General features: G+C 42.6%; 1 protein-coding gene across 1 annotated transcript in view; it reads left to right on the top strand.

Annotated features, from left to right (window-relative positions):
• The first annotated feature begins 267 nt into the window (after nt 1-267).
• The window catches only part of NLGN4X (neuroligin 4 X-linked), a 115,843-nt gene continuing 101,081 nt past the window's right edge, over nt 268-15,029 (top strand). The window contains exon 1 of the mRNA XM_080795694.1: nt 268-414. Within this exon, the coding sequence (XP_080651820.1) occupies nt 294-414 (121 nt within the window). The 5' untranslated portion in view covers nt 268-293. The remainder of the gene's footprint in view (nt 415-15,029) is intronic.

The following is a 15,029-nucleotide window of genomic DNA, read 5'->3' as shown; positions in this document are numbered from 1 at the left end:
TTTTCGATATTTGGAGCAATGTACAGATGCACTCATATGACTTCAAATGTCTGTGTGCTTCTCAAAGTACCATTTCTAGGACTAGAAAATATCCCATTGACCACTTTTCGTAGGCAGTCTTATGAAGGTGTCTATAACTCAAAAATACACACCTGGTTGATTCCAGCCAAAGCAGGGAAAAGTAATCCACGTCCCTTGCCCTGAGCCTCCATTAATCAGTGTGATTTTTTATTGTGTTTCCTTACTTGACTTTTTTTTCAGACATCCATGATCAGAACAGTAAGAAGCCGGTCATGGTCTATATCCACGGCGGGTCTTACATGGAGGGTACTGGCAATATGATAGACGGGAGCGTTCTGGCGAGCTACGGCAATGTCATCGTGATAACCATTAACTACCGGCTGGGCATTCTAGGTAAGTGATTGCGTCGTGTCAAGGGTGCGCCAGATGCGGTGACAGACATGCACTGCCTTCCGTTGTGTGGGGACTGACTGGTTTGAACCACGTTACTCCGATGTGTATGAAGGTCTACTTCTCGGTGCTTCCTGGACGGTGCAAGAAATGTTTGTAGCTCGGTCTCCCTTCTTAGCATGGCGTTGTTGAACTCTTGAATTGTATTTCAGGGAACCCCCGTCCTTACTCGAACAATGGCAGGCTCCAAGGTCGCCAAAGTAAAAAGAAAGTTTATTTAACGTGCTCTTTCGTTGGGTTGTGAGAAAACCATGGGAGGCCACACAGCGCTGTAGAGTGGACACCTTTGCTGATGGGTGATCCTTTGGTAAGAAGTGGTGATGGCCATAGACGTGGGCTTTCTTCTGTGGTTAAGTAGGTATGTTGCTTAGCTTCTCCTGTGTTGGAAAACTTGTCACCTCATTCCTTAACTGATTATCTGTGCATGTTGGGCCCCTGCTGTGGGGTCACAAGGACTGTTGTATTTGCACACAATGGAGCTGAGCTCTTGGTTGAATTTTTGGAATAGTTTATGATTTACCGTAAAAGGACACTGGCTAAGTTCCTGGAAATTCAGCAGGGTAGCTCTCCATTGTTCTGATGTTTCCTTCATTTTTCCCCAGTGGAGAGCTTAGAAAAAATACATATTTGGTAGGGGGTAATATTTTCAGATTTACCTTCTTTGGCAGTTTTGTCTGCTTGTTGTATGTTTTATGACTGATATTCCTAGGCGTGGGTAAAAGTGTTTTCAAGACAACAATGCATAAACATCGTGCTGGAAATTGAGTCTTTCACAGTGTGACTCTACAGAGCGAAACATGGATGTTGCAGTGTGGTTTACAGTAAAATAAAAAAATAAAGGACACAGTGAAGGTTTTGAAACAAAACTTATGGCTGAAAATGTTCTCTCCAAATGGGCAAAATTAACAAGAGTATTTTGTTTTTGCCTTGATGTTTTAATTTTATTTTGAACATTTTTTTTTTTCCATTTACATGTGGAACATTCACCTGTTGCAGACCCCTGGAGCGGGGTGACTGGTAGAATTGCATTTCTAATTTAGAAATGCAAATCACCCACAGATGTTTTGCAAAGTTGTGCCTTTGGGAGCATTGAGAAGGCCTTCGAAATTCCTCCTTGTTGTTTTTTGTTTGTTTGTTTTGTTTTTTTACTTTAAAGGAAATAAAAAGTATTAGCTTCAAGAGCCCACTCATTTTGTGATTTTATTTCTTCTTTTTTCAGAGGTCTTATGAGCCAGATCTTGGTAGAATCATTTTAGTTAATTTTGTATAGCACTGGTGTGTGTGTGTGTGTGTGTGTGTGTGTGTGTGTGTATTCCAGCAGCTTCTGGCTACTAGTGTTTGCAACAGGAAATCGTGTTTCTTGATCTTTAACAAAAGGTCCTTTCTAACAAAGAGGTGGAGAGAGGAAACAACAGCATTGGAGCCATGAGCAGAGCCTTTTCAAAGAGGGCAGTGTGTGGGGCCCCGTGTAACATCATCCCACCAAGGAGGAGCCCCGGGGTCTGTTTTCTGAATGAAGCAACGGACATTGCGCAAGTTCTTCCTTCTTGCAGTAGCAGAATGTTCTCTTGCATGCGTGATGTGTTGATGTTCCCTTAAAAGGTTAGATTTCAAGGGAAATTGATTTTCCCCATGTCAAGCCAAGCTGTAGTATGCATCTTGACATGAAGATCTTTGATGAGTTGGGCCAGTTTGTAAAATGATGTGCAGATCTGGAAAATGCTCTGAGGGTGATTCACACACACACACACACACATATATAAATATATGTACATGTATACATATATATAATTTAAGAAAATGCTGTAGGGTTTTTGCATATGAATTATATATATAATTTAAGAAAAGGAGTTTGCTTTTAGAATCTTTCCCATTGAAAAATGTGAATTTTTTTCAAATTTGAAATCTTTTGACATTTTTTTCAAATTTGAAATCTTTGGAAATTTGAATCTTTCCCATTGAAAAAATTGGCAATGGAGGGTTAAAGAAAAAAAAAAAAAAAAAGAAATCCCGGTACATAACAGAGCTGTAATGGGTGACCGAGAAATCAAAGAATCAATTTAGAATTTCTGTGCCAGTCTATTTACATTCCACGAATGAGCTAGTGTGGAGGCCCTAAGAACACCACAGACCCCCTTTTATTTGCTGGGGTGAAATGTGCCAACTTCGCTGATTATACACGGGCGGTAGAGATTCTTAAATGTGACTTAGTTGATCTCCATCACGGATCTTCCTAGTGCTCCGATCGTCTTGAAAACTGTCCCCGGCACACACTTTAGCTTTAAGGAAGTCCCTATTTCCAGTCTTGAGAATTATTTTTAAACTACGGGGATCCAGATACTTAAAACGATGATCAAATAAGACGGCTCAGCCCGTGTGGCAACGAACGTCCTAATTAGTGCTTTTGAGACGAGTCGATATGTTTTGAGCAGAATGTTGAAATATTGAGTTTCTTCTTCAAAACGTCGTTAGCGCATAAATGCTCTTTTCCTGTCGAAGAAACGCAACGACCCTGCTGGATATCATTATTTTTATGGCGTAATTAATTCTGTTTTCCCACCCGAAAGAGAGGGTTAAAACAAGAGGAGTTATGGGGTACAAGCAGGAGGCTGGTGCATGGAGTGAACGTAGATTTCAGAGTGAGGCAGCAGTGAATTGGCATCTTCCCCACGAGAGAAGTCTGAGCTGTGATCTTCAGAAATTCAGCAAATTTCATCAGAATCTCTGTAGAACGTTGTCGTGTTCTGTGCCTTGCAAGGTGATTGTGGGACGTTTCACGGCCTACAACCAGCATCCAGGACACTGCATCCCTTTGTAATTTCCATTCTTATTAACATTCCTGGACAGCATATCAATATCATTGTTCATCCCCAGAAGCAGATGCAACTGGCCAGATTTGTAATCGCTAATAACTGCAAAATACCGTCCTCTAAACTGAGCCTTAATCAAAAAAATAATAATTATAATTATAAGACCCTTGTTCTAGAAACAGGAGTCTCTTCACACTTGGTTTTTGAAATAGGAATGTTTTCTTTAATCAGAACCATGTGACACAATCCTGCTGGCCATCAACCCTACAACTGACTGGCTAGTCTGGGATGGTTGAGAGCTGTTAACGTGCTGCTAATAAACCGGGATCCTCCCAGGCTAGCTGCGATGTACCCTCATAGCTATAAGATAATTAATTATGCCTACATACAGGCTAGGGATCGAACTGGTGTTCCATTTATTTTCAACGAAGTTGATCTTTTGTAAACATATTTCCTCTTTGTTCTGGTCTACACCTTGGTCATTGGGAAGGCGTATGTATCCAACTCTTGAGTTCTATCCAATTGACCTCTTATTTATTTATTTTTTTTTCATGACAAGTGTCCAAAGATCTTCGGTAGAAAAGAGAAATCTCCTCTCTCATGCTTTGTGATAGAAATATCTAGAATTTATCTGTGGATGCCTCTTGCTTCTCCTTTCCCTCATTGTCTTCCATTTGCCTTTACATCTTGAGTTGGTCAGTTCTCCCTCCATTCAAATATTTGTTTCCATTTACATTTACCTCCCATGGACTTACTACCTTGTTGGTTACCCTGCTCTGTCATGGCTCTTGCATGCTTTAAATTATTTTTGCTTCAGAATGTTCTGACCACTCTGCATTGGCAGCAAACTCAGGGAGACACTCCAGTGTGGCCGGCCATGGATGGCTGGAGCCATTCACTTACTACGTGCAAACCTCCTTGCAGGGCTTCGCTTACTGTACTTACAAAGAAACAAAAGCCGGGAGGTGATAGGGACGCCTCCCAGTGGTTTACCGTTTGCTCATTCATTATCAGGGTGTTCCAGTGATAGCAATAGGAAATGTTGCCCATGGATTTATATAACTGACTTTTTCCAGGGTTCAAAAAGAAAGTACCAGAGACACCTGCTCGTTTTTTCAGGTACCAGTAGCTATTCTGAAATTTCTGTCTCAGGGCATGTGCTGAAGTTGCCTTTAGGATCCGTAATTGCATGCATTTGCTTAGGTGTGGTGACACCATGACTTTGACTAGAACACAAGAGATGGTTGGAAATAAAGGTAGTCTATTGGCAGAGGAAAAAGACACAGGGATTAAAATTCATATGATTATGGGAGCCATTTGCATGTTGGAATGGTGTGTTCCCCTCTGCAGTGTTGGTGTCCTTGGCGGGGTCTTGGTTTCCATCTGACATCGAGGGTGGGTGGCCGGCATTTGGAGATGGCTCTTTGACTTCGGTTGGACAAGTCTTGCTCTAATGCACTTGGTATGTTGGTGTTCCATGTCAGATTCGTAAAAGGAGTCTGGGAATCATCGGGATACAGGACTCACCAATTCCTGTAAACAGCTATGATGTGAATTGCATATTGTGGGCATCATGCGTGAATATTTTGCCTCCACAACACTTTGGTGGTCCCTATAATAACTTGATGCGCACAAAACATCCAGGTGCTCTGCAGAGCATCTGTCCGTCCCTCTTTCTTTGGGAGTTAAAGATGTTGCTGGCTCTTTGCCAATGGCCGTGCTTTATTGTTTTCTTAGACTCTGTTGTCTTTTCATTGTTTCTCTGTCTTATTAAGGATTTTGTTTTAAATTGCAAATGGAACCCATCTTATTTATCAAGACAAGAGTTTCATGTAAGTACATAGATCAAAGGAAAAACGCAGTTTCCTCCTTCAGGGATCTGCCTGTCTGGACGCTAACCTCCTGACTCCCATTATGTTTCCTCTCTTTGCAGGTTTGCCCTAATGTGATTTCCCATGGGAAGAGTTGCCCTTGTTTTATTTATCTTTTTATTTTAAAGATTTTATTTTACTTTACACTTGTTTTATTTATTTTTTATTTTAAAAATTTTATTTATATATTTCAACCTAGACTGGGAGAGCTTGAGCAGAGGGGAGGGGCAGAGACAGAGGGAGAAGCAGACTTCCCGCTGAGCAGGGAGCCCAACCTGGGGCTCCATCCCGGGACCCTGAGATCATAACCTGAGCCAAAGGCAGACTCTTAACCCACTGAGACAACGAGGCGCCCCAAGAGTTGCATTTAAAATGCAGTTAAAAGTTCAATGGCTAGAGCGGAAAGGTGATGTGTTGCATTTAGGGAAAAGTAAACAATAGTAGAGAAGTCAAGGGCTATGGGAGAAATGGCAGGGAATGGGACCCAGAGGCAAGAGGAATTGTGCGGGACCACGCGGGACCAAAACCAGGATTTTGGAAGTCGGTGGTGGAAAAGTATGGGAACTGTTAGTTTAATATCCTCTGTGGTGGGCAGCAGAGGGGTCAGCCCCTTCTGAGAACAGGCTCTGGGTCTCCCCTGCTGGACTGGTCTCTAAGATGGGCTGGAAGGTGGCATGGGGGGTATGCTCTCCAGATACCAGTCATAACATGCATACATTGTGCAAGGCAGCATTGGCCTTGCAAAAAAGAAAAAAAGAAATGTTTCTGCCCAAAATATGTTGCACTCATCGTCTTCTTCATCAGTAGGTTTCTATGCATTTAATAATCACTTGGAAACACCTAATCTGGTCTTTGTTGTTGCTGGTGTGGAATGTGAGCTCCGAGAATGGAGAAGTTCATGGTCTAGCTCTGTCCTTGGTGGCCTTTGGCTTGGACTTTCCTCTTCTGCCTCCTGGTGGCTGAAAATGCCCACTGCATTGATTGGGTTTATTCAGCAAGTAAGAGGCCTCGTTCAGGATTAAAATCCTGTCTTTGGGACTTCAGAGGAGCCTGGGAACAAACATGGAAACCGATGCATTGGGGTGAAGACTCTGTAATGGGGAGGGTGCCTTCATGGAAACGTGGACATGAACAGCAAAGCAAAGAGGCTCTCCTGTTCGGAGGCGACAGACATCCATGTGCGTAGCAAGTGGAGACCCCCAGGGTTATGAAATGATGTTTTGGGGTGAAGAAAGTCATGATGGGGAGAAGTTAGAACCCAAGACTTTTCTTTTGATCTAAAATGCGCAAAACCATTGATGAGCCTATGCAACATTGTGGAGAATCTCCTTGATCCCTTATGAATGATTCAGAATTTCCTAAAGGAAGGTGACATTTTCTTTGTATGGGCATCACCATTTTTGGAAATCATAATGTTGGGACAGACCTGATAGGAGAATCGGTTAATACATAATTTCCAGTTAATTTCCAGTTAACTGGTTGAAGAGCATCACGTAAGCTTGAGTTAGTAATCACATGGGATATACCTTAAAAACTGTCCTTTCCTAGGAATGTTTGCATTCGGACCAGAGTCTCTTCAAATTATTAATACAAAGACCAGCTCCCTTCTTTCTTTTGCAAGTTTTCTCCATTTCTCTTCTCACCAAGTGTATGAACAGCCGATTGTCTTGAGTTGTTTGAGGTCATGTGGTTGCACGGTGCAAATTCATAGGGAATTTCTTAGGGAGAAAAAAATGTCACTGGGATATGGCAGCTACCTTGTGCATTTAGGAATATAAAATTACATTTTTACATTTACAACAATGTTACATTGTGACATTATTGATTGGGGATGTTGCATCTAACGCTTAAAGTAGTGTATTTATTTAGAAAAATGGCAGCTTTTTGGAATGAAGTGTGGAATGCCCACCATAAAAAAAATTTGGATATATTTTAGAACTTCCCGTGCAACCATCCTTTGGTGTTGGATGTGCATGAGCTAAAGTCTTTCGTAGGTAAATCAATTGCAAGGCTCGGGTGATTCTGTTGTTGATTCAAGATTATATGCACTGACTTTCACAGCATTCAGTATAATGGCTTTTATTATAGGTTCAGACGTTATGCAGGGAAAGCTGTGTCCCGTGAAATGGGTACAGTCATAAACAGGTGGGTAGCGTAAATGCATTATAAAAACACACATTTTGTTGTAGGTGTATGTATGACCCGATCTCCCAGAGGAACACCATCAGTTCTACCCGATATAACTAAGACTTGTACCAGACTCGAGAGAACAGTTTTTGCAACAAGGAAATATTTCCAGTTTGGACAGAGGAATGATTCCCATCTTTCAACCAAAATACCCTGATAATGGTTTAGATGACCCCGTTACTCACTTTTCTTTTCTGGACCTTTGAATACCTTTCCCCCTCATTCCTCGTGACTGTGCCCCTCCTAAGCCTCAAATGATCTTCCTCCTTTTCAATCGTATTTCTTCAAAACTGTGCTGTGGAGAACCACTCTGATGTCATAAGTCTTTCCGATGGCCCTCCAAACAATTCTCACGGGTTTCACACATCCTCCTCTTCTTAATCTTCTTGTAAAAGACCCACTGGGCTTGTCTGCCCTTGTACCGTCTCTATATCCTTTCTTTAAAGCACTTTCTACACCATGTGCGCCTTTAAAGCATACAATTCAGTGGCCTTCTGTATGTTCAGAGAGAGGCATCACTACCAACCCCACCTAAGTTTTGAACAGTATCATCCCCCCAAAAACAAACCAGGCACCTATCCCTCCCAACCCCCAAAGACTTAGACCAACCCTAATCTCCCATCTCTATGCCTTTGCCTGTCCTGGACATTTTCCTGTTAAATGGAATCACACACCATGTGGTCTCCACATCTGACTCCTTCCACAGGGCAGAACGTCTTCAGTGTTCATGCATGTCAAAGCTTGTAACGTGTCAGGACTTTGTCATGTTTTAATGCCGAAGAATAATTCACTGTATGGCTGTTATGCGTTTGATGTATCCATCCATCTTTCGATGCACATTTGGGTTCTCCCCACTTTTTTGGATATTAGGTATTATGGTGCATTGTATATTCACGTACAAGTTTTTGCCTGACTGTACATCTGTGTCTCTCTTGTGTACATGCCTAAGGGTCATTGGATAACTCTTAACTATTTGAATAACTTCCAATTTCTTTTTGAAAGTGGCTGCATTTGTACCAACGTAAAGGTCCAATCTCTCCACATCCTCACCAACATGCTCGTTCACATCTGTCTTTTTGACTATAGTCATCCTAGTGGGTATACATACAGTGGTATCGTATTTGATGTGCATTTCCCCCAAAGCCTAAAGATGTCGAGCATCCTTTCACGTGGTCATGGGCCATGTATCTTCCTTGGAGAAATGTCTGTTCAGATCCTTTGCCCATTTTTGTTTAGCTTTTATTGAGTTCTTAAAGGTTACTTTTTAAAGTAACATTTTAGATACATGTTTCTTATCAGATATAGGGTTTGCAAATAACGTGTTTCCATTTTGTGTCCCCCCCCCCCCCCCCGCTTTTGTGCTGGTACCTTTTGAAACACAAATGTGTTGTAATTGCGAGGCACTTCCATTTATGTGTTTTTTCCGTTCGTTTGCTTTTGTTCTTTGTCTTCGGTATAAAGAGTCTGCCTGAGCCAAGGGGACGCCAAGTTACTTCTGTATTTTTCCCTAAGAGTTGTATCGCCTTACGTCTTATTTTCAACGTGCTCCATTTTGACTCAATGTTTTAAATGATCAACATGTGCTTCTTGTCCTGTTTTTGACACAATACATCACATGAAGCCGTTTTTGAATATTAAATGAAACGAGCCTCTTGGGATAAATCTCGCTTGGCCCCAGTGAATAATCCCTTGCGTATGTTGCTGGATTTGGTTTGCTAGTATTTTTTTCTCGAGGACTTCACATCTCTATTCATAAAAAAAGACGAATCCTTAGATCTGTGTTCTGGTGATGCATTCGTCAGCTTCTGGTAACGGGACTAGTTTCCCCACAGAATGAGTGGGAAGTGTCCCTTTTGCTTCCATGGTTTCCAAGCGAGTGTGAAGGGTTGGTGTTAATGCTCCTTTAAACAATTGCTAGGATTCACCAGTGAAGCCATCTGGGCCTGGGATTTTCTTGGAGGAATATTTTTTTTTTCCCTGTTACTAATTCATTTTCTTGGCTCATTCTGTTCTGATTTTTGTCAACCATCTTTGGAGCTCATTTGCTGTCAGACATCCACATGGAAGGGACCCACTGGGAGGGTGATGGTTCTTCCAACCATATCTCATACGACATTGTCCCTACAGGTTTCCCTTCCATCTTCCTACCCATCCACACCTTAGTTCTACCGGAAATTGCAAAACCACCACTTTCAATGGAAAAAGTTCCATTTTATTCATAACATTGATCACAAAGAGGGAAACTTCACTCACCTTTGTGGGTCTCTGTTACACCTTACAGATCTGAAAACTTGGGTCCTCGCCTTCACATAGGCACAGCTCTGGAAAATGACTCTTTGTCGTTGCCCAAACAGCATGGCCCCTTTCCAACCCTTCATCATGCAAGCCCAGTGCTGTCTCGTCAGCCCACCCAGGGCAGAACCCCTATGGTGCCCCCCATGTCAGCCTTGTCTAATCATTGCCCTCCCCTGGTGTACACATGCAAGAAATGGGGGAAGTGTAGCTAAAATAGACCACTCTCCAAAGGTCTACAGATATATGCTCCTTTTGACAAGTGTTACCATGATTGGGGATTTGATCCTGATTTTGGAGGCTTGGAAATCTAAATTTGTGAACTAGGCAGAGGTTGATACGTCTATCAGGGGAAGACCAGCATTGACCAAATTGTAGTGAGAATTTATTCACTGACCATGACGCATAAAACTCTCTGTAACTATCAAGAAAAATGGACTAGTCATCCTTCAGCTGGGAATTGGCATGCAAAATTCACAAGGTGTTATAGGGACAGCCCTGAATTTAAATTAAAAAAAAAAACAATGAGAGAGGGTGAAAGTGATAACACACTCGTTTCCTATTCTTACAAAGATAGCTTTGCCAAGAAAAAGACAATAGTGGATTTCATTCATTCATTCTTTCATTCCTTAACTACATTCTGAGGTCCTGCTGTTTTCCACATGGTGACTTCCACTGGGAATGGTGCGGTGAACAGAAAAGACAACAAAAATCCCTGAGCACGTAACATTTTTATTGCCTTGAGGAAAAAATAAAGACCAGATGCATCTCATGAAATGCACAGTGTCATACAGTATGGTTGAGTGCTATGCATGGAAGGCTGCTGGGTTGGCTTCTGTTTCCTGATGTTCATACCTGTGCCCAAGTTCTTTATGTTTTGTTTCCATTTATCCATAGAGTAGACCTATTTCCCTTAATCTCACGTCCTAGGGAAGGACACGACCTCTTCCCCTGGCCTATCAGGGAAGTCCTGTTTCTGAACTCTTGGATCAGCACCATTGATGTTTTGAACCCATGTCCTTTTTGTGTGGGGGTCTGTACTGGACCCTGTAGGGTGTGAGCTGTGCACTTGACCTCTGCCAGTCCCTACTCGGTGTCCCCTCGTGAGGAAGAGCAGGGAGGCAGACATCCACAGGAGGGAGAACCACCAGCTTTGGGACACTACCCCTCTCTGGGAACAGAGGGTCACTGTGGCATCCTGTTCTCTGTCCCTCAATTAATTGTGAACCATGAAATTCACACTCTGGTGTATATGGCTTTGTTTCTTCCTGTGACTAACGTTTACTTCCTGTAACCGATTTCTAAGCTCTGGGAGGGCTGGGGTCATAGCTCACATTGCCTTTTGTCTTCGGAGTGTCTACCAGATAATCAACACCTTCTGGATGATTAGCAGCCATGGTGTGTTTGACTCTACATTGCAAAGTGGAAGCTAATTAACAAAGGAGAGAATGTATTTGCTCGAATATTTTTTTTTTTTTTAATTGCAGTACGGGTGAACTCCTGGTTGTCAGAATCTGTGAATGCCTAATTTTACGTAAACTGTATTTATTTCCACTTCTGACGTTTGGCAGATGTTTCTTTTCAACAGATACTGAAAGGTTCCATTTTCCTCGAAACATCTACTTACGCTGGTGTCATGAGTTCAGGATTTATCTTCATAACATGTGGCTTAGCTTGAAAAGAGAGAATTTATCCTTGTGGTGTGCACATGATCTTGAATGGAAACCTAAGGTTTTAAAAAAAACATTTTAGGGGCACCTGGGTGACTCAGCCGTTAAGCATCTGCCTTCAGCTCAGGTCATGATCCCAGGGTGCTGGGATCGAGTCTCTCATCAGGTTCCCTCCTCGGCGGGCAGCCTGCTTCTCCCTCTCCCACTCCCCCTGCTTGTATTCACTCTCTCACCGTGTCTCTCTCTGTCAAATAAATAAATAAATTTAAAAAATAACAATAAAAATTTAAAAAATTTTAAAATCTGCATATCTTTATATTTCTTTAAAAATATATTTATTTATTTATTTATTTGACAGAGAGAGAGATCACAAGTAGGCAGAGAGAGAGGGGGAAGCAGGCTCCCTGCTGAACAGAGAGCCCGATGTGGAGCTCGATCCCAGGACCCTGGGATCACGACCTGAGCCGAAGGCAGAGGTTTTAACACACTGAGCCACCCAGGTGCCCCTGCATATCATTATATTTTTATCAGGTTTTGATAGTTATAAAAACAAACTGAAACAGGAGAGCTCTGTTATGTTTCCTTTCTTTGGTTCTTTCTGACAGTATTTTAAACGACGATGGAAAGCAAGACAGTAATTGTGATTTTTCCAAAGACTGTCTCAGTTCTTTGCAAGTGGCTGGCAAGTTTCTTCGCTGATCCTAATCTCAATGTATTAGATTTCTAGCGCTCTCTTAACAAACTACCACAAACATGTTGGCTTAAAACAACAGAAGTCTATTCTCTCCCAGTCCTGGAGACCAGAGGTCTGGGATCCAGGCGGGGCAGGACTAGGCTCCTGCCTGAGGCTCCAAGGGACGGTCCTTCCTGCCTCTTACAGCTTCCAGGAACTCTGGGCACCCCTGGGCTTGTGGCTGCCTCCCTCCCATCTCTGCCTCTGTCTTCACGGGGCTTCTCCTGTGTCTCCTCTTCTTACCAAGAAACCAGTCATTGGACTCAGGGCCCACCTAAATCCAGAATGATTTCATCTCAGGATCCTTCATGAACGGCTTCTGTAAATAACCATTTCCAAATAAGGTGGCGTTCTAAGGCTCCAAGTAGGCATGAATTTTTGGAGGACACTCTGCAACCCATGTACCTACATTTGTCAAATAGGTCGTTATTGTGGTTTCCATCTGTGTGGGTACAAGGGGTGTCCAGTGTTTCCATCCGTGTGTTGGGGTATTACTGGGCTCAGGATGAAGCCTGGTCTTTCACTCACTAGACCACCCTCACTGAAGAACCTAGAACTTTCTGTGACCTCACTTCCTTCTTGTGTCCTCTTGGCTTTCAAATAATGTGGTCATTCAGTACCAAGAAGTTTGTTTTCTGAAACTTCAAAGCCTCCCCACTAGTTTTAAAAGCAGCAAAAGCATTTTTCCCCATATTAGCTAGAAAACTTCTGCCTTTGTTCTGGCAATGGGTAGGGCTCTATCTCACATTTTCGTCGAAAATTCCAAAGCTATGAATATAAAGTGAAACTATCACTTTGCTATATTCTTTCCACCTTTTCTGTATGATAAAATCCAATTACTAATGCTCCTTAATGCCCTGTCTGGGAATTGCAAGTTGGCCACTTACCATTTCCAAATGCAGGTCCTAAAAATTAACATATAAGGTTAATACTGGTTTTTAAAAAGGGACTTATTCGAATTCATCTGAAGTTTTTAAGTGACTCGTGGACTTTTTACGAAATCCATGGCCTTCTTATAATGCCTCCTGGTTTCTTTTCCAATCAGTCACTTTACACATCGCCCTTGGGAGCAGCTCTGGTGTGCCTGAACCCAGGATCGGTGAGGTGATGTTCTTTATTTTGTATTTTCACACTTGTCCCAGGTTGCTGTCAGTTAACACTCTGGTCTGGTTTTAAACACAGGTGAGTGTTGATGGTGCTCCTTACACACAAGCGTAGGCAAGTCTTGTGGCAGGAGCTGGTGCCCTGTGCCTGATTCACGCATGACACGTAGCCTTCACCAGTGGAAGGACCTGTACTCTGACGGGATCTGACTTAGGTGGTGGGTGGGACACAGGACAGCATGAACAGAGATGCCTAAACCCCGTGAGATCTGAGCCCACTGCTCACACAGAGGTAATTTTTTTCCCTGAAAAAAAAAAAAAAAAAAAAGGTATCTTATTGCTTCACCAGCTGAGCGTTTGGCCAGTGAAAATAAAATAAAAAATAAGTAACTAAATCGTATTCCTAATTATAGGGAATGCTTAGGCTTTATTTTTTATTTCCTAGAAAGTAAAAGCAGAGCATCGTGCTTTAGATTCTAGTAGCTTCTGATACTGCTACCCTGTTCATTAAGCTTCTTTCTTCCTTTATTAGTTTACATGGAGAACCTCTTTACTCTGAGAGATTTTTTCCCACTGTTATTGGGATATAATTGACCTGGACATTGTAACAGCTTCAGGTTTGCAACATGATACATGGTAACACATCTAGGCACACAGGTTATCACACATTGTAACAGGTTTGGGTGCAGAACATGATACATTGTATCAATAGTGGGAATCACAAACGTGATACATTGTAACAGCTTTACATGTACAGCATGATGGTTTGATGTGTGTATATATTATGAAATGATCACCTCATGGGTTCCTTTAACATCTATCACCTCATACACTTAACAGTTTGTCTTTTCTTGTGATCAGAAAAATTTTAAAATATTTTATTTATTTGAGAGAGAAAGAACGACTAAGGGGAGGGGCAGAGGGAGAAGCAGACTTTCCGCTGAGCAGGGAATCCCATGCGGGGCTCAATCCCAGGATCCCGAGATCCTGACCTGAGCTGAAGGCAGATGCTTAACCGACTGAGCCACCCAGGTGCCCCTTGTGATGAGAATTTTTAAGATCCACTGTTCAGGGGGACGTTAGCCTCAGTGAGAGTATAAATTTCGAGACTGTTACACACTTTCACATAAAGATGAACAGTACAAATATAATTTAGAATTAACGATTAGAATTTATGAGTTCTTGAATTTGCAGTGCGATTTCTGTTTATTTTAACTGGTAAAGATAATCACTGGCATGTGAAGCGAGCAGTGCTTGCCTTTTATAATTCATCCCGAGGCCAGACTTTGAAGTCCAAATTTGGGAACCTTCCTATCCTCCCTTGAGAGATGGAGATTTTAGCAACTCAAAATGAGTAATCGCTTACATTGACATGGCAACAACAAGATCTGTGATGTTCATATTCTACAAACGCTATAATCAGAAGTCGGTAGAAGCCCTAACCCACCACCCCATCATCCAAAAGTTCTTTCATTTGGTAGGTAGCGTGTTGGAGTCCTGGAAGCTTACTGAGCCGTTGGGTAACATGTTGGGTTGCCGGGTCATGGAGGGGACCCAGGAAGGGTCTTAGGGGATGGGACAGCAAGCAGGACCCACTGCTCGGGCTGCTAGCAGCAGCTGTGGCTAGCCAGCAAAGAAGCCTTTACCTGATGTCAGCGACCCGCACAGTGGCAGTGGGGTTCTCCAGTCACTTACCTGTATATCACAGGTAAGATTACACCTACCCGCCCATCTCCCACCTGCCCCGTGTGCTTGTGGATGCCTCTTACTGACCCAGCACGTCACTGGCCCCTCCTTCTCCACACTTACCACTATCACTGATGCTTCCCTCCTTCATTCTCCGCCCCATGTGAATAACCAGGCGTGGGATCCATTTGGGATTGCCCCTCCAG

This window comes from Martes martes, assembly GCF_963455335.1.
Source record: "Martes martes genome assembly, chromosome: X".
NCBI classification, from domain to species: Eukaryota; Metazoa; Chordata; class Mammalia; order Carnivora; family Mustelidae; genus Martes; species Martes martes.
The sequence above is the reverse complement of the archived record's forward strand: the minus strand, read 5'-3'. Positions and strand labels throughout refer to the sequence as shown.